General features: G+C 46.8%; 1 protein-coding gene across 1 annotated transcript in view; it reads right to left on the bottom strand.

Moving 5' to 3' along the window:
• The window catches only part of npc1l1 (NPC1-like 1), a 49,259-nt gene that overhangs the window by 11,467 nt on the left and 17,921 nt on the right, over positions 1-19,871 (bottom strand). Inside the window, exons 7-14 of the mRNA XM_069917629.1 lie at positions 17,443-17,557; positions 15,567-15,694; positions 14,498-14,635; positions 11,424-11,513; positions 8,784-8,974; positions 4,827-4,954; positions 2,954-3,083; positions 527-582 (exon numbers count right to left, since the gene is read on the bottom strand). Of these exons, the coding sequence (XP_069773730.1) occupies positions 527-582; positions 2,954-3,083; positions 4,827-4,954; positions 8,784-8,974; positions 11,424-11,513; positions 14,498-14,635; positions 15,567-15,694; positions 17,443-17,557 (976 nt within the window). The remainder of the gene's footprint in view (positions 1-526; positions 583-2,953; positions 3,084-4,826; positions 4,955-8,783; positions 8,975-11,423; positions 11,514-14,497; positions 14,636-15,566; positions 15,695-17,442; positions 17,558-19,871) is intronic.

Here is a 19,871-nt window from a genome sequence, read left to right as displayed (position 1 = left end):
TTGGGCGGCATGGGATCGTAAACTGAAAGGGCCCGTTATTGCGCTGTATGTCTACATTTAAATTAAAAAAATTTAAGTTGAACATGCAATGGGCCATGATCAGCAGGCGCGCCAATAGGTGTTTGGGCGGTCAGTAATCGAGGGACTTTGGGACAGAATAGAAACATGGAGAGAGTAGGATGCTTGGTTATGATCTTATCCCCGTGGTTGACCCCTGCGCCACTTATGTTTGTATTTAGGCACAATGTTCCTGAGGCATCCCAGACATTAAAGGAACAACTGAAAATTCTTGAAATCGAAGGTTAAACTAGGAGGTCTGGAGACTGGTGGTGGATGGAGTGAGGGACGTTAGACGTTCTTTCCAAGGCTGGGATATCTCCAGCATTTTTCAAGACGTGCGAGGACACAGAAACAGATCTCCCGTGAATTTATTCTGCACACTTGCGCAGGCAGGCGGGACTAGTGCCGGTGGGACATTTTGCCTGTCACGGGCCTGTTTCCACACAAGTCCGTCTGTGCGACTTACCCAAAATTTCCCCTCCTTCGCCTCTATTCACGGCATTTCCATAAGCTCCTAAGCCTCTGAAAAAGTAAAATGCACCAAGTAAGGAACAAAATCAGATGTTAGATCTGCTCTGATCTCTCAAGTGGTCCAGCAGATCCATTTAATGTCCAAGAGGCAGGTCAGGAAGGGAATGTTGTGTGGGAGGTTTACAATTGCAACCTGTGAATGTACCTAATTTTTCCAAAAAAACTCCCTCAATTGATGAATGAACATGAGACAACGTTCCCAAATACAACTGTAAACACTTCAGCAAGCAATCCTCTCAAATCGTCCCAATTCCAGTCACGTACTCTCACCTCATTTAAGAGACCTCAGTCTATCCTTCTCAACCCAAGTCCTGTAGTACTAATCCCAAGTCAGCTAGGTCACAGAATTAAGGAGATGTATGTCACAGGCCTTTCAGCTCACTAGACCAGGGGTGGCCAACCTTTTAATTTTTAATTGAGATATACAGCACGGTTACAGGCCATTTCAGCCCATGAGTCCATGCCGCCCAATTAACCTAAACCCCCGGTATGTACTCATAGCCCAAAATGCTGTATGCCTGAATTAAAAAGTTGGCCACCCCTGTGATGTCGATCTAGACTAGCGAATTAGAACAATATCCCTCTATTCCAAGAACCTGACTCTTTAATGTTGTTACTGAATTTACCCCCAACACCTTGTTAGTCAGCTCCTTGCATTACCCTCTGTGTGAAAGAATTGCCCCACACATCTCTTTCCCAGCTCACCTTAAACCTGTGTGAAAAACAAAAGTTTTCAGATGCTGTAATGTAATTGTAGTAAAACACACGCAGAAATACTGGAGGAACTCAGCAGGTCTCGCAGTATCTTTAGGAGATCAAGATATTTTACCGATATTTTGGCCTGAGCCAAAATTCAAGGAATAAGCAAAAAACAGGAAGGCGTCAGAATAAAGACTGAAGACTGGAAGGGGGAGGGGTTCAGACCAACAAGAGGTGTTAAATGGATATGATAAGAAGAAAGGTGAGAATTGATTTTGGCTCTGTGCAAGGAGACAGAGGGAAAAGGGAAGAGATAGATAGATAGAGACAAGATGAGAGGAAATGAGATGGAGGGAAGAAGATGGGGTGGGGTTTAACGGAAACCAGAGAAGTCAATATAAATGCCATCAGACGGAAGATGAGGTATTATTCCACCAATTTGTGGGTGGTCTCAGTCTGGCAGTGCATGAGGCCATGGACAGACATGTCAGCAAGGGAATGGGACAGGAAATTAAAATGGGTTGCCAGCCATGGAATGATTAGATACAAAGTGGAATATTTTGTCCAATTCTGCAATATTGTGGGAGAAGGTACATTGGAGGGTACCTGAGAAGTGGGGTCATTCCACTTCTTTTCTCAGAGTCAAAATCAATTCTCATCTTTCCTCTTGTATCCAATTAACACCTTGTGGTCCAGACTTCTCCCCCTCCCATTCTTCCCTTCTCTAGTCTTTATCCAAACACCTTTCCTGTTCTTTGCTTATACCTTGAAGAAGGGCTCAGGCCCAAAATGTCAGTAATATATCTTTACCTCCTGTGGACGCTGCAAGACCGGCTGAGTTCCTCCAGCATTTCTATGTGTTTTTACCTTCAACCTTCTAATTCTATAATCCTCCTGCTCTGGAATAAAGACTCCGACGATCCTATGTCCATCCTTATTTTATAAACCTCTATAAGGTCACCTCATCCTCCTGTGGTCAATTGAAAAGAATCTAAGCCTATTTGATCTCTCCTCATAATGACAAGTGAAATCCTGGTGAATCTCTTCTGCACTCTCCTTAGTGCTACCACATCCCTCCTGTGGTGACCACAACAAATACTCTATGCCCCCGACCATTGTGTTTATTTTAGTTTTACAGCACGGTAACGGGCCCTTTTAGTCCAAGAATCCATTCCACCAAATTGCACCCAATTAACTTACATCCCCGGTATGCTTTGAAAGGTGGGAGCCCCAGGGAAAACCCATGCAGACGCGGGGAGAACGTACAAGCTCCTTACAGACAGCACGAGATTTGAACCCCGCTCCTGGATGCTGGCGCTGTGACAGTGTTGCGCTATTGTCCCTTCTTTGCTGCTTGTAGCCTTGTCTTGGGTGCTTACTTACGCAGGCCTAGATCAGAGGCAGGTGCCGCTGGTGATGTAACGTGCACGCGGGAGCCAGTCGCAGCTGAGGACTCCTCCGTGGCGATGCTCAAGAAATGTAATGCATATATGCAGGCAGGAATGGGGATTTCGAACAGCGCAGAGTTTACATGTGCGGGTTGAGGGTAGAAGAAAGAGGTGGTCGTACAGAGAATAATAAAATGTGGGACGCCTTTTTTTGTACTGAGGAACGGGTGAGTGTGTTCTTTTAATAGTTTATGTAACATCTGACTGGTAGTTACCCCTTGGAACACTGCAGGGTGGGAGTGTCATTGAGGAAGTTTGGCAGGTACTTGTTGAAGTCCTCACTGGATGGTCTGATGATGCCGGTGAGATTTGGTTTGAGGCATTTCTTAAAACAGAGCAGATCATCTAAAGACCAGAAAAGGAAGCAGAGTTACAGGGGACGCACAGCTCACAAAGAAACCCACACACTGTTTAACTAGTTTTGGCCTCCATAACTAGTTGTAGGTCATCGAGTCCCTTTCATTTTTATTTTATTTTAGACATACCCTTTCGGCCCATGAGCCCGTGCTGCGCAATTTACATCCCTCGGTAAATTTTAAACGGTTGGAGGAAACTGGAAACCCCCATGGAAAACACGCAGAACACAAGGAGAAACTCCTTAGAGACAGCATTGGATTTGAATCCAGGTCCAGACTGCTGACGCTGTAGCAGTGTTGCACTAACCACTACATTAACCATACCACCCTTCAAGTCCTTTACCCCAGCGAATCCCTTACTAATCACAGAGCACCCACTTAAAGTGGTATGTGAGTGGAAAGAAAAAGGTTGAAAGCCACTGATCTAAACAGTTCAATGGTGGGAGAGTCTCTACTTCACCATTCCCAGATCCCAGCCACCTTCCTGAGGGTCGGATCCTTCCTGAGAGACCTTTTTTAGCTGTAGAATGCTCTGTGGCTAATAAGGGATTAATTCAGGTAATAAGCGAGTGGAAAGAAAATGGTCGAGAAACACTGACCTATCAACACCCCTCATTATCTTGTATACCCCAATCTGGTTCTTCCTCAGTCCTTCCTGTGACGCCTCACTGCTCCTTCAAGTTAGCACAATGCTATTACAATGCCAGAGACTCAGGTTTGAATCTGCAAGCAGTTTCTATGTTCTCCTGAAGCTTGAATGGGTTTCCCCTTTATTCTCCAGTTTTCTCCTGCGCTCCAAAGTTGGACGGGGGTTAGTAGGTTAATTGGTCACACAGGTGCATTCGGGCAGCTGGGCTCATGGGCCAGAAGGGCCTAATACCGCGCTGTATCTCTAAATAAAAATGAAAAATAAACCTCCCTCTTCCAGTTGTGGAAAGATAGACAATTAAGGAGCAGGGGATACATTGCTCCTGGATCGAATGCAGCACCATTTGCAGCTATATTGCGATGAAAAGATTTGGTATGTCAGCAAAGACTCTTGCAAATTTCTACAGGTGTAGCGTTGAGAGCACTCTAACTGGCTGTGTCACTGCCCGCTATGGAGGTGCCAATGCACAGGACAGGGAAAGGCTACCAAGGGTTATAAGTTCAGCCAGCGCCATCACGGGCACCAGACTTCACTCCATGAAGGACATCTTTAAGAGACGGTGCCTCAAGAAAGCAGTCCTCAAAGATCCTCACCACCCAGGCCGTGCCCTCTTCACAGATCAGGAAGGAGGTGCAGGAACCTGAAGACGCACACTCAACATTACAAAAATAATTTCTCCTCCTCTGCCACGAGATTTATGAATGACCCACAGACTCCATCTCACTGTCTCTTTTTTTATTTATTTTTAAAATGTACTTTATAGCAATATTTGCAATGTTACCACAAAATAAGGAATTCTTGACAATGAATTCTGATTTAATTTTTTGAATCTTGTATTGACGTCATTGTACTTTTATAGTAATTTTTGCACCTTGTTTTGCTCAACGCTGCTGCAAATTTCATGACATATGTTCATGACAATAAACTAGATTCTAATTTTGCATGACCAATATGTGGTGATTTTGCCTCACCTGCAGGAAGAGGAATCTCACGGTTGTGTGTGATGTCATGTACATACTCTGACAATAAATCTGAAATCTAATTCTGAACGTTAAGTAAATACAGGTTGAAGATACTGCTTACTGCTGGTGGCAGGGCAGAAGGTGTTGGCATTGGGTCCAAAGGCGTAGAGTCGGCAGCAGCGGGACATTGGGTTCAACCAATCGATGAAATCGTCCACCCACGAGGAAGCAGGGATGGCCAAGTACGAGCTGAGGAAAGAGAGAGGACACAGTTCATTGGATCGCAGTGGCTCGGTGCTCGGGCAACTCAACCCAGAATCCTGCACCTGGGGCAACTGCAGTGCTTCATACGATGGGGACCAGTGCTACACAGGGATGAGGCCCTTTGGCCTGCATGAATGTGCTAAACAATATGCACCTGATATGTATCCCTCACTTTCTTCTTACTATTCCTGTGTGCGCAGGAGACAGCGGACTGCCTGGCAGAAAGCAAGAGAGCCAGATACCACACAGAAAGGTCCTTCAGCCCATCACGTCTATGCTTCACTCGCCTACATTCATCCCATTTATCAGCATTTTCTGCAGAACCTTCCATGTGATTCAAAGGCTAGTCGATTGCTTCTTAGTCTTTGTTAGTCTTTGCCTGCACTACCCCCTCAGGCAGTGAGTTCCCGATTCCTACCTCCCTCTGGGTGTAAAACGCCCTCATCCCACCTGGTGCTGTCTGATTTAGTGAAACTCAGTAGTCTACAGATGCTGTGATTGTAGTAAAAACACAAAAATACTGGACAAACTCGGCAGGTCTTGCAGCAGGTTTAGGACATTTTGGTGCCAACGGTTATGAGCTTTCAACACGGGGAGAGGGGAGTGCGAAGATGTCACTGCAGGGAAGAGGAGTGCGTTCGCAATGTTGCTGTCAAGACCTACGTTGGCCAATCAAGACCTAGTCTTGCATACTGCAGGGAGATGGGAGCATGGGGATGTCACCGTGGGGAGAGGGGAGAGCGGAGATGTCACCGCGGGGAGGGAGATGGAGTGCGGAGATGTCACCGCGGGGAGATGGGAGTGCGGAGATGTCACCGTGTGGAAATGGGAGTGCAGAGATGTCATTGTGGGGAGAGGCGAGGGCGGAGATGTCCCCATAGTGAGATGGCAGTGCAGAGATGTCACCATGGGGAGATGGGAGAGCGGAAATGGCAATTTTATATTCATTACATTTAATTACAAATATAATAAATTTAAATGCCATGTCCATCGCCAAATGCGAGTGCCAAAATATCTGGCGCCAAACTACAGGCACCAAAATATCCAAAGGGCTACACAAGTTTTGTGTTTTTTGCCAACGTGACCGGTGCCAAAATATCCGGTGCCAAACTGTGGATGCCAAAATGTCTGATTCCACTAATAGCATCCATGGTGGGGGTAAAGACATATAACTGAGGATTCAGGCCTGAGGCCTTCTTTAAGGTGTGAGTAAAAAGCAGGCAGGTACCTGAATCTAAAGGGCTGGGGTGGGGGTGAGAATGACAGGGGACGACAGGTGTTAATTGGACATGGATAGGAGGAAAGGTGAGAATTGATTGGAAGACGGGGTGACTCCATGAATGCAGAACTGAAGGAGATAGAAGGAAAAGGAATGACAGAGAGACAGAATTAGAGGAAATGAGAAACAGGGATAGTTAAGAGGGGAGGGGTTTAAACAGAAACAAGAGGTCAATGTTAAAGCCATCCAGACAAAAGATGTTGTTCCTCCAGCTTGTAGGTGGTCTCAGTCTGGCAGTGCATGAGACCATGGACAGATATATTGACAAGGGAATGGGACTGGGAATTGAAATGGGTGGCCACTATTCGATTTCATACAACTCTGCTCTGGACAGAAGTTTCTCACTATCTCCCTACCTCTGCCCGACGTGATCTTGCCAACCGCACCCCGGTGCCCCCCTCCTGCTCGATCCTGTACAGTGCTGTTATTGCCTCCTCTGTTCCCCATCTTTCTCAAACATCTGCTTCTCCTTACAAACCCAATGCTGAAAGCTCTTTCACTTGGGTGTCTTTGGCAGTTTGAACGCCGCAGCCCAGTGTTGCTGATTGGGTAGTTTTGCTGTCAAATCAAGCTTGGTTCCCGTATCCCCAGAAGTGATTGAAACGAATTTGTATGCAACTCATTGCATTTCCCTGGAGGGTTTGCCCTGCAGAGGGTGACGTTTCCTTGGAATCAATTCCGTTTAAACTGACATTGAGTGGGGACAATATCCAAAATGTAGAAACATAAACGCTGCAGATGTTGGAGTCTTGGACAAAGAAAGAATTACTGGAGAAACTCAGCAGGTTCAGCAACATCTGTGGTAGAAATGCTCAGCCAATGCTTCAGGTTGGGTTCCTATATCACGACTAAAATGACTGGTTGAAGGGTTCTGATCTGAAACCTTGACTGAGCATTTCTCCCATGGATATTTAATTTTTAAAAAAATTTAGACATCGAGCACTGCAACAGGTCAATTTGGCCCTACGAGTCCATGCCACCCAATTTACACCTCATTAACCTGCACTGCGGGTACATTTTTTGAATCACGAGACATAGGAGCAGAAATAAGCTATTCAGCCCATCGAGTCTGCCTCTTCTGGAAGGAAGGGTCTGCCTAGTATGACTGATGAGATTGATCAATTTTAATGAATACCTACATGCGCCTTGTGTTGTGAAAGAATGATGAGATAATTTAGGACAGTGGTGGGGGTGGAGGGGGAGGCCAGGATGACCGTTGCCTGGCAACGATAGCCAAGGTGAAATTCCTTTAGCCCCGGCCAAGGACAGCGAGAGGCTTTGGAATGTGTGTGGCCTGATAACAACAGCCTGGTGGATAACTTTCCAAAAGTCCCGTTTCTTTCTACAATCACATGAATTTGGGTAAACATACCTTAGAGGAGAGGGACACGTCAGTGTGAATGGTCCACAATACGGCGCCTCGTGGACATTGCACAGCTTAATGTTGATAGGATGATGCTTGGTGGAGGAGGAGACTGTCTTGAGTTTGATTAATGTCAGATAGCATTGGAGAATTTAAACCCAATGAATTTGTATGTTTAGGGAGCTTCTTGATCCCCTATGGGGGTGGGGGGGGGGGGGGGGGGCGGAAGGGGGAATAATGTACTTCCCACCAAGCTTGTGACTAATAAAGGAGTACCGAAATTAAAGTTTTCCATTCCTTATGGTATGTCTGTTGAAGAATGGAGCACCAGACTGGTCCTGGACAAAGGGGGGTCGAAAAGCGACCATCCACACCTGCCAGTGCATCATGAGCTGATCCATTTTCCCACTCAGCCCACAGCCCGGCCTTCTCCCCACAGCTTCTCAATTAGCCCAAGCATCAAAGGTTCTCCCCCAAGGCTGGGCTATGGAGCTGAGTGGGAAAATGGATCAGCTCATGATTGAATGGTGGGGCAGACACGATGGGCTGAAGGGCTTATTTCCTTCCTATGACGTAGTCGAGGTCATAACCTTTGATGCCCTGGCTAATCAAGAACCTATCGATCTCTTGCCTTAAATACACCCAATCACATGGCCTCAACAATGGCCTGTGGCAATAAATTCAACAGATTTACCACCCTCTGGCTGAAGAAATACCTTCGTGTCTCTATTCTAAGCGGACACCCTTCAATCCTGAAGTTGTGCCCTTTTTCCAAGACTCTCCCACCATGGGGAAACAACATTATTACATCTACTCATGCCTTTCTACATTCAAAATGTTTCAATGAGACCACCCCCTCATTTTCTTAAATTCATATGATATTTTTGCCTTTGCTGCATGTCTTACTAAGTTTCTCCTTCTTTCTATATAAACTACGTGCACAGCATTTGCTGAGTTCTGTGTTAAACACATTTTCTACCATGGATGCTGCATGAGCCTGCTGAGTTTCTCCAGCACCACAATATCCAACATGTTGAAAGTCATAAACACCATGTGGCCAATCAATAGATTTGTACTGCCAGAGATATTAGGTCAACTTGGCAATTATGAAGCGCTGCGCGTAGGATGCGCCTGTGCGTAGGATGCGCCTGTGCTGTATCAATGAGACTCACTCCTTGGGGAACTCTGTGGCATACTGGATCTTCTGCGTCATGGAGTTGTTGTCACATCCCACGCTGGAGCAGATTCCGTTGATCCCATTGACGCTGGAGAAATTGTATCCGGCCGTCGTGACAAAGTACACCGGCACACCCACTTCAAAATACTTGTTGAGGGCAGCAAAGTAATCCAACATGTAGGAGTCCTGGGCAGGCACAGGAAAGACATGTTTATATCCCACTGAAGGCATGACTGCCCTTTTAACACGCCGTGCGTTCGCAGGGAAGGTATTTGGCTTAATGTTTCTCCGGAATTGGATGAGTTGGTCGAACCGTTCTAATGGTGCCTGTCCAGGGTTCAGATACGGGAGCTAATTGGTGCCCCCTACCCCATTCCCTCCTGCCCTATTCTCCCCACCACCTACTTCCCCATTCAATGAATTCAAGGTGACTATTGCCCACTTTTCCACTGTATTCCCATATCCCGATTCCTGAATCTATGCAACTCTCTGAGGAGAAACCACTCTAAGAGGCGGTGTCTTAAGAAAGTAGCCTCTGTCCTCAAGGACCCTCACCACCCAGGCCATGCCCTCTCCACTCTGCTATCATCAGGAAGGAGGTAAGGAGTCTGAAGGCGAAAACTCAACGTATCAAAAACCGCTTCTTCCCTTCTGGCATCAGATTTCTGAACAGACAATAAACCACTAATTACTTCTTTTTATATATTGTATTTATGTAACGGTCACTTCCAGCAAATTTGCACCTGAAATGCATAATACTGCTGGCACAAAACAATAACTTTTGTGACGCATCTTCATGACAATAATACAGACACATGTGAGGTGTTGCATTTTGGAAGGCCATACACGGTGAATGGTACGGTACTGAGGAGTGAGGTAGAACAGAGAGATCTGGGAATATAGATACATAATTCCATGAAAGTGGCATCACAGGTGGATAGGGTTGTAAAAAGAGCTTCTGGCATACTGGTCTTCATAAATCAAAGTCCTGAGTATAGGGGATGTTATGGTAAAGTTGTACAAGGGATCGGTGAGGCCAAGTTTGGAATATAGTGTGCAGTTTTGGTCGCCTAACTACAGGAAAGATATCAATAAGATTGAAAGAGTGCAGAGAAGATTTACTAGGATGTTGCTGGGACTTCAGGAACTGAGCATCAGAAAAAGGTCAAACAGCTTAGGACCTTATTCCCTGGAGAATGAGGGGAGATTTGATAGAGGTGTACAAAATTATGAAGGGGAGTAAATGTAGATAGGTTTTTTCCTGCTGAGGGGAGGTGAAATAGGGTTAAGGACGGGTTAAAGGTGAAAGGGGAAAGGTTTAGGGGTAAATATAAGGGGGAATCTCTTCACACAGAGAGTGGTGGGAGCATGGAATGAGCTGCCAGCTGAATTGGTGAATGTGGGCTCAATTTTCACTTTTAAGGAAAATTTGGACAGGTACATGGATGGGAGGGGTATGGAGGGATTTGAACTGGATTCAAGTCAGCAGGACTAGGCAGAATAATAGTTCGGCACATACTAGAAGGGCTGTAATGTTCTATGTTTCTAATAAACCTGATTCTGATGTACGGTACATTTCTAAACTCAGCCTTAATGAGGACCTCCACTTAGACCAACTCTGGCCTGAGGAACCAGCTTCTTGGTTTTTCCTTGTTTGTCCCAGTGAGATCACCTCTCATTCTTCTTAACTGAAGGGACGGGAGTGGGGGGGGGGCACAATTTTCCAACTGTCTTGATGGGCCCAAATGGCCTCCTTTGTTACTGTGCTTTAGACACTGCGGTGCTGAGGAAATGACTGAGATTAAGGAGGATGTGCCTGAATAAACAATTAAAGTGGGTTTGTGTGAGAATAGATGTAGCATATTTGGAATGTCCCACTCTGGAGCAATCACAAATAAAAACTCTGACTCTGGGGCAATATAGTGGTTGTCTTATAATCTACAAGGCCCCTCTACACAATCAAATTCAGTGCAAATTTAATTTAGTCCAGAGGTACAGAATGGTAACAGGCCCTTCTGGCCCAAGCTGCCCAGATACACCCATGTGACCAATTAAACTACCAACCCCATACATTTTTGGAACATAGGAGGAAACCCACGCAGACACGGCGAGAACTCCTTACGGACAGAGCGGGATTCGAACCCACGTCGGCAGCGCTGTAATAGCATTGTGCTAACTGTGCCTCCCAATTTTAGTGCGGATTCTCTCCCTCTGCCCCACATCACCCCTCGTGATTCTATGGGAGGCTCCCCCCCCTCACTCAGCCTCCTCCACTCCAGGGAGAACAAACCCCTTGCCCATCTCATCTCTCCTGAGAAATGAAATACTCCACACTTTCCAGTGCATCCACACCCTTCCCATAGAGCGGTAACAATGCAGCAGGTCATCAATGCCCCGACCAATGTTTTGTACAGTTGATACATGATGACCCTGATCTCACGTGCTGTACCAAGGCTGGTGAGGACTAGCCTCTGATCTGCTTCCTTCACCAGAGTAACCACCCCTGCTACCATTTTCAGGGATCTATGGTCGTATGTGTAGGAACTCCCCCACTCCACCCCCAGCTGCAGGAGACAGGGCTGCAAGGAGTGGCCAGCTGACTGGTACGGAGGAGATGAAATGGCTGACCACTGACCGTCGGCAATGCCAGCTCCTGGTCAAGGCCCACACGAACATGTAACATCAAGAATATACTGGCGCTCAACATGAAGAGGAATGTAACCATCTGGAAACAAAGAAAGATGTGTCAGTAGAGCTCAATGCGCGGGCATTGAAAACAAAGGGGTGTACAATGAATAAGTGAGACTAGATGGACGGTACGGAGAAGATAATGGAATTTGAGAAGATTAGCCTTTGATGGTCAGAAATGATGATAGGCTGTGTGAATCTCTCTTGATTCCATGGCAGATCAGAGGATTAAAACCAGTGAAGGGTCCGTCAGGTTCAGAGGAGCATGAAAACACTTTGCCAGAGAAACACAGCAGGTCAAACAGTATAATTTATATACTGTAGCAAAGATAAAGATACATAAATGCTTCGGATTGAAACCTTCATCAATATATGAATGAAATGTGGGCAGACACCTGAGCAAATTGGTGGGGAGGGGCAGGGGGAGGATGCAGCCATGACAGGAATCTCCCAGTGGCCAACCATTTCAATTCTGCGTCCCACTCCTGCACTGACGTGTCTGTCCTTGGCTTGGTGCACGGTCAAACCAAGCCCACCCGTAAATTGGAGGAGCAACACCTCATTTTCCATCTGGGCCCTCTCCAGCTGGATGGCATTAACACCGACCTCTCTGGTTTCAGCTAGCTCGCTTCCTGTTCGCCCTCCCTTTCCCATCCCTTGGTCTTTCCTCCAGCTCTCCACCCCCTTCCCTCTCCATTCACAGAGCCATCCTCCTTCCCCTGTTTGCTGGTGTGCCCTCCCTCCCTTATCCATCTATTACCTCCTGCCTGTGGGACTGTGCTGGTCCTCCTGCCCATCCACACTATTTTATTCAGGTGCCTGCCTACATTTTGCTCAGACTTTGATGAAGGGCTCAAACTTGAAACGTTGGTTATATATCTTTATCTTTGCCATATACAGTGCACTGTTTGACCTGCTGAGTTTCTCCGTTGTGTTTTTACTTCAATCACTATGTCTGTAGACTTTCGTGTTTTATGCTGATTCAGAGCAGAACCTGCCACACATCACAGTGGGACCATACCCTTCCTCCCTAATCCCACTCCCTGCCCTCCACCACTGCCCCAGCATGTTCTCCTGGGAGTGGGTGAAAAATATCCCCTTGGTGGTGAGGGAGAGGCTCTCTGGCAGGCCCAGCTGGGGTGAGCCAGTGTTGCAGGGACCTCAGTCCAGACACTCGTCTTTGTCGCTTCCGTGGAGGGGCTAGTTGCATCATGCTGTCCGTTAACGCCCCCTGCCTCTCCAGCCCCAGCGCTCAAACCCCTCTACCATGGGAAAACGCGAGCACTGCAGATGAGATGCTGAAGGAACTCAGCGGGTCAGTGGAGAGGGATGGATAGTCAATGTTCCAGGTCAGGACCTTTCAGATGCTGCCTGACCTGCTGAGTCCCTCCAGCTTCTTTGCTGTGGGAATGGATTCCCTCCCCCCCCATCTCCCCCCAGTTCCCCACTGCATCCAAGGCTACAGCACACACACAGCCACAATCCTGTCTATCAGTGTACCTTTTCTCCCCCATGTGTATCTCCAGCTTCCCCTTAAATCCATCTCTGCTTTTCACTCATCCACGCCACACAGTTTGTTCTAGTGCTGGGTTTACTAGTGACCACCTCTTCAATGGTGAAGATTTCGGTCTCCCCTCCAAGGGAACAGTGGTGTCACTAGGGTTGGTGTCACTCAATGCGGTAACTCATGGACCTCCTCCCCTACCAGACCATACAGAATCCTTAGTAATGTTTTTTTTTTGTACTAGTGTTACTTGTAAATCGTAATTCCCGTAGATCACTGAAATATAATGGCAATAGCAGTGAGATAAGCAACTAGTAAAATTAAAATTACACTTTTAAATTACAATATCATACACACAGCAGCGACGAAAACAACAGCACATGATTCAAAGCCTCGTTGTAATCAAGTCATAATGACAACTCTGACTGAAATGGAGTAAATAGCCTTGTAGGGATATTGATACATATTTGCTGGGCTTATGAAAAATGCTTTTGTTGTTATAACTAACGACAGGGATATTTTTTATAAAAATTAATAAATTTCTGCTGAAACACTGCACAAAAAATGTTATAGACGGTCACTTTGGTGTCAGCCCCTCTGATGGTGTCACCTGGTGCTGTCCGCACCACCCCATCCACCCCCCCACCAAAGTGACGCCAGAGCAAGGGGAACCATTTACAGCCGTTATCTCTTTTGACCTCTTCAGAATTTTACTGAAGTCATTTACCTAACATGCCTCCACCCAAATGTGGAGTCTATACCACATGGAAACAGGCCCTTCAGCCCACTGTCTGTGCTAGCCATGTTTTTTATTCACACTAACCTTACCCTAACACATTGGTGCATACTCTACACATTCCCATCAACTTCCCCACAATTCCATCATTCAGCTGCACACTCGGGATCATTTAACTGACTGGCCCACACCTCGTTGGGATGCAAGTGAGAATCGGAGCACCTGGGGAAAACCCACCTGGTCACAGGGAGTACGCGCAGTCTCCGCATGGACAGGATTGGAGGTCAGGTCTGAACACAGGTCAATTCATCCTGTTTATAACAGCAACCTTATGCTCTGGTACAGTAAGGTGATTGGAGAGCATCCCTGTCAATCAAGTTTGATGCCCAGACTGCTGAAAGTGAGCGGATAATGTAATGCTCCCATATTTAGATGAAACTATCCTCCACTCACTGTATTTTCAGGAAAAATTGTTGTATTTTCTGTTTGCTTTGGTCTTTAAATGGGCATTTTTTGATAATATAGCTATTCTCTGCAAAGCCACAAGACCTGCCCCAAACCCAACTCGTTGGCTGGGGGCAACGTTGCCAATAAATACTTCAAGTAAGCACGTGATGGGCCTCCAATCGTGTCGCCCATCCTTGAACTTGAGTTCAAGTTTGGTTTGTTGTCAGGTGTGCAGAGATGCAGGAAAATCTTAGCTTTACCTGCTCTCCAGGAAGCACAAATAAACGGTTTCTTTCTTAAAAAAAAATACTCAAGGACTTAATTTTTCTCTTACGACAATGATTCTTGTAACAGAGTGGAGGAGAAAAGGGGCATAATACTCTCTCATTAAGGTCAGCAGGAAACCCTCCCTCCTCTTCTTTTTTTTTCGATTCTTCGAACGTGCGCAACAGCATATGTCAAACCGAGCTGCCTGCGAGAGAGAGGGGAAGAGGATCAGTTTATGGCATGCTCCTGTCACAAATTTAATGTAAAAGAACCAATCTACCAATCAGAGATCAGGCAATGTGGACAATCAGAGAGCATATTCAAGATGGCAATACAAGTTAAAAAGATTATTTTCTTTAAATTCTTTTAAAAATGTTGACAGGCTATTTTGTCCATGCAGCCCAACTTACATCCCATTAAACTATGCTCCCGGTACGTTTTGAACAGTGGGAGGAAACCAGAGCCCCCGGGGAAAACCCACACAGACATTCAAACTCCTTACAGACTGCGCAGGATTCAAACCCCAGTTCTGATCGCTGACCGCTATGCCAACCGTGCCGCCCAAATGTCTGCCACTGGGGTTCTTTGATTGAGGTGAATGTGTCTCATAGTGGGGAAGCTCATGGTGTCACTCCGGCCTCCACATGGACCAAGTTACCGAGTGTAGAAGAAACAGGTGCGTGTTCTTTGAATGTCCAGAGTGGCAGTGGCGGTGCTATGTGGGGGGTAGGGTGGGGGGACACTCTGGCTGGAGCGCATTAGAAGGCTCAAAAAATAAATGAGCTTCGAGTTTTAGCCTTGTAGGTAATATTAATACATGTAAATGTTTTTGTTGTTATAACTAATGATGGCAATATTTTTATAAAAAATAATAAATTTCTGCTGAAACACTGCTCAAAAATTTTATAGACAGTCACTTTGGTGTCACCCCCTCTGATGGTGTCACCCGGTGCAGTCCACACCCCCCTAGTAACACCAGTGGTGTCTTATTTTTATTGTGAAGCGTAGTAATCAAGGCCCTCTTATGCGGTCACTGCCGTTTAATTGCACAAAAGCTTTGGAGGAATCATCAGCCTGAAACAAGATGGGGTGGGGGGGGAGGGGGGAAGGTGTGCAGTGGAGCCTGTGCGTCGTACCTCTTCTCTCCGAGCATCCAGGGATAGCAGGGCCACGAATGCCGACATCTGGAGCAGAAAATCGAGGAGCACAGCCAGCGCGGCGTACAGAGCGAACGTGCGGACCGCTGGCATCTTGGTGAGGGCACCTGTGGGCAAAGTCCCCTTTAGACCATGCAGTTGCTGAGCACGGTAAAAGAGTAATAACCATCCGCATCCACGCACACATTGAAACCGGCAATGGTAACCGCGTAGATTTCTCATAGGTCTTTGGGCAGGAACTTTCAATGCTTCACCATCCCTGCTGCACTCCAAGGTGAGGGGGCCAATGTTTTGACAGGCATGTTAATAGAGTGAAACATGAAAGTCTAGAGGCTGTGATTGTAGTAAAAACCTACAGAAATGCTGGAGGAACTCAGCCAGTCTTTCAGCGTCTATAGGAGACAAAGATCTATGGCTGACATTTCAGGCCTGAGCCCTTCTTCGAGGAATAAGCAGGAATTCAAACAATGGGGGAAGAATCCAGTCCAACAAAAAGCTGTTAATTGGATATGATAAGGGATGGGAGGTAAGAATGTATCATGTCTGTGTGAAAGGAGACAGGAAGGGAGAGACAGAGGTAGGGAAAGGTGATGGAGGGGGAAGAAGTGGGGGGGTGTTATATAGTCAGGATAATGTAAATTATTTTGTAACTGTGTTAAAATACACCCTTCTCATTGTAATAACTGTAGTGCACCACTATGGGGCATATGTATATATAAATAAGTGAGTGTGAACAGTTTTCTGAGATGGTGGAAGGCATCAGTAAGTAAAATCTCTTCTGTTATTTAAAAAGCCTCCCAAGTAACACAGAGACGTAATGGGGAGTGAGCAGTTAATGAAAGCCAGATAAGTCAATATTAATTCCATCCTGTTGGAGGGTGTTCAGCCAAAAGATGAGGTGTTGTTATATATCGGAACGCTTTGGAGGGCTATGGGCAAACAGGATAAGCTTGTTCAGCATAGACAAGTTGAGATGAAGGGCCCGTTTCCATGCTCCAGAAATTTATTACTTTAATCAGGAGTAAAGTTCACCCATACAATGAATTCCAAATTGTTGTCCTGCGTGAGTGGTGATGCAAACACAGGTCCAGTGAGCGTATTGACTCAAGCACATAATTTCACCAGTCCTGTTTTATTCCCTCCATATACCCATCAGCCCTTCCAAATTCTAACAGCCACTTGCACACAGTGCTATTTAGATCAGCTCATTAACCTATCGACCTGTTGGGATGTTGGAAGAAACTGGGGAAATGCTGCAAGGACGTTGAGACTCCAGACAGACAGCACCCGAGGTCAGGATTGAACCGGGGTCTCTGGAACTCTGAGACAGCAGTTCCATCTGCTGCACCGCTCTAACTGGCCTGGTGGCCAGGTCATTGGATGTACTTAAGGCAGAGAATGATAGATATCTAAATAGTCAGGGTATCAAAGGTTACAGGGAGAAGGTAGAGGAGTGGGGCTGAGGAGAATGGATCAGCTGCTGATTGAATGGCAGAGTAAACTTGATGGGCTGAATGACTTACTTCTGCTCCCGTATCTTATGGTCTTATCCCAATGGTACAGGAGAGTGGGTTAATTATCCCCAGTGTGTAGGTGAGGGATGGAATCTAAGGGCAATGTCTGGAGAGTCAAAAGTACAATTCATCGCGGACTGGAGTAAATGGGAGCTTGATGGTCAGCACAGATTCTGTGGGCTGAAGGGCTTGAGAATCCTTGTCATTCTATGCTGTATTGGTGTGTCTCTCCACACACTTGGTCTAACTCGCCTGAGCTGGAACTCACTGCACGTCTCTCCTGGGCGGCTCCAACTCCCCCACTCCCAGGGTGGAAATGTAAAACAAAACCTGCCTCTCACCAAGAAAGAAGCAGATGGTCTCGGAGAAACTGCAGAGAAGCATGCTGGGAGCTACGTCACCCAGCACCCGGCCGATTTGTTCCTCCCGACACTCCCCTGCTCTCCTCTCATCCCTCTGTGAAGGAAAAGCCAGTGTAAACAATGCACAGAGCAATGCCAGGGTGCGGCTGTCGATGAACCGCTTGGTATCCCCTTGCTCGGATAGCCTCTTGATCCAGCTCACTTTCAGAGTTTGATGAATGCAAGCTAGTCACACCCAACCATGGCACCCTTTGGGACCTTTATGGACCATGCAAAAAAGTTGACAGCTTTAAATCCCTTTGGGTCAACGTGTCCAGAGACCTGTCCTGGTCCAGCCACTTTGATGTAACGGTCAACAAAGTGCCCCGGCAACTTACAGTCAAAGTCCAAAAATCCAAGCACCAGAAATCTGGACATCTCGGAAACTTTCAAACTTTTAAAGTTTAGAGACCTTTAGTGTGCATACGTGCATAAGTGCCACAGATGCACAGTGGCAACAAATGACCATGCAGAAGACGTGAAAATGTACGAAAAGAATATTTGGGTTTTTTTTTGTGCTTTGCATGAAAAGAGATTTCATGATAAACTATCAAAGTTTACCCGTTCGTCTCTTCTTTATTCTCCTTAAATTTGAATTTTAAAAGTTACCGAGAATCCAGACTGACCCAATTCCCAAGCAGTCCAGATTTTAGGAATATAACCGTATTATTATTATTTGAATGGTGAGCGATTGCAGCACGCTGCCATGCAGGAGGACCTGGGAGAGCTGGTGCATGAAATGCAGAAGGTTGGACAACGGGTACAGCAGGCCGTTGGGAAGGCAGATGGAACATGGGCCTTTGTTGCCAGACAGATGGAATTTAGGAGTAGGGAGGTTCTGCTGCAACTGTACGAGGTCCTGGTGAGGTCGCATCTAGAGAACTGCATGCAGTTCTGGTCTCCTTACTTGAGGAAGGACGGACTGGCTTTGGAGGCAGTGCAGAGGGAGTTCACCAGGTTGATTCCAGGGATGAGGGGGATTAGCCTATGAGGAGAGATTGAATCATCTGAGACTGTTCTAGCTGGAATTTAGAAGAATGAGAAGGGATTTTATAGAAATGTATAAAATTATGAAAGGCATAGATAAGATAGAGGTAGATAAGTTGTTTCCATTGGTGGGGGAGACAAGAACTAGGGGACATAGCCTCAAGATTCAGGGTAGTAGATTTAGTATGGAGATTAGGAGGAATGGCTTTTCCCAGGGTATGGGGAATCTGTGGAATTCACTGCCCATGGAAGCAGTGGAGGCGACCTCAGTAAATATATCTCAGACAAGGTTGGGTAGTTGGGTAATAGGGCAGCAGCTGAGAGGGCAACAGGGGTCAGCGGGGGCCATCATGGGCTGCTCCAGCATCCCATTCATATCCAGAGGCGCCTTGTAGCATCCGCCAGATCCGATGGAGGTGGGGCGACTGGTGCCGTACCGCCACCTGTCATCAATAAATACACGGCAGAGCGTTGGCTGTCCTCCCTACCCTTAATCCCCCACCGCTATGTGTTACCCAAAACAGTTCCAGCTGAGTGGAGGATTATGGGTAGGGAAGTCGGCCATTGCTCTGCTGCGTTTTGACCCACAGAGAGCAATCCGAAGGCTGAAGCAGCCCATGACGGCCCCCGCTGACCTCTGTTGCCCTCTCAGCTGCTGCCAGCCACCCCTGCCTGACAGCTCCCGTCCGCTACCCCACCCTGATGGTTCCCGCCGACCTCTCCTTCCCTGCCCTAACAGCTCCCGCCTGCTGCCCCTGCCCCAACGGCTCCCGCCGACCGCCCCTGCCTTGAGGGGGTCGTGGAGGGAGAGGGGTAAGTGGGAAAATGGGCCACAGGTTGACGGCGTCATCAGCCTTCCCCTAACCAGCCGTTTTCAGTGGTTGTACATTCATGTGGGCCAGCAGAGCACAGCGCTTGACTGATGATCCTTCCCCGATTCCATGGAGCCGGCTACGGCGCTTTCAAGAAGGCAAGTCTCCCAACAAGGATGGAGAATCTCCGCCTTTACATACAGGCTTTTTCTTTGCATGAATGGGCCTATTGAAAGGCAGAGCAGGCTCGACGGGTCGGATGGCCGACTCCGGCTCCTAGTTCCTAAGCATCCCTCAACAACCTCTACAGGTGAACCATTGAATGCTTGCTGTCAGGGTACATCATGGTGTGGGTCAGCAACTGCTCCACCCAAGAAACTGCAGAGTTGTGAGTATGGCTCAGACCATCACACACCCAATCCCCACCCCCCATCAGAGGAATGGCCTTGAAGTGGGGATTGTCATATCGTGTCATAATGTGTCTCACCACCAGTCGAATTTTCCAAGGGATGAGAAATAATCCAGAAATAGTTGTTATTGTTTCACTTCATAATTTTTTTTTAAATAATT

This window comes from Narcine bancroftii, chromosome 2 (assembly GCF_036971445.1).
Source record: "Narcine bancroftii isolate sNarBan1 chromosome 2, sNarBan1.hap1, whole genome shotgun sequence".
NCBI lineage: Eukaryota > Metazoa > Chordata > Chondrichthyes > Torpediniformes > Narcinidae > Narcine > Narcine bancroftii.
The sequence above is the reverse complement of the archived record's forward strand: the minus strand, read 5'-3'. Positions and strand labels throughout refer to the sequence as shown.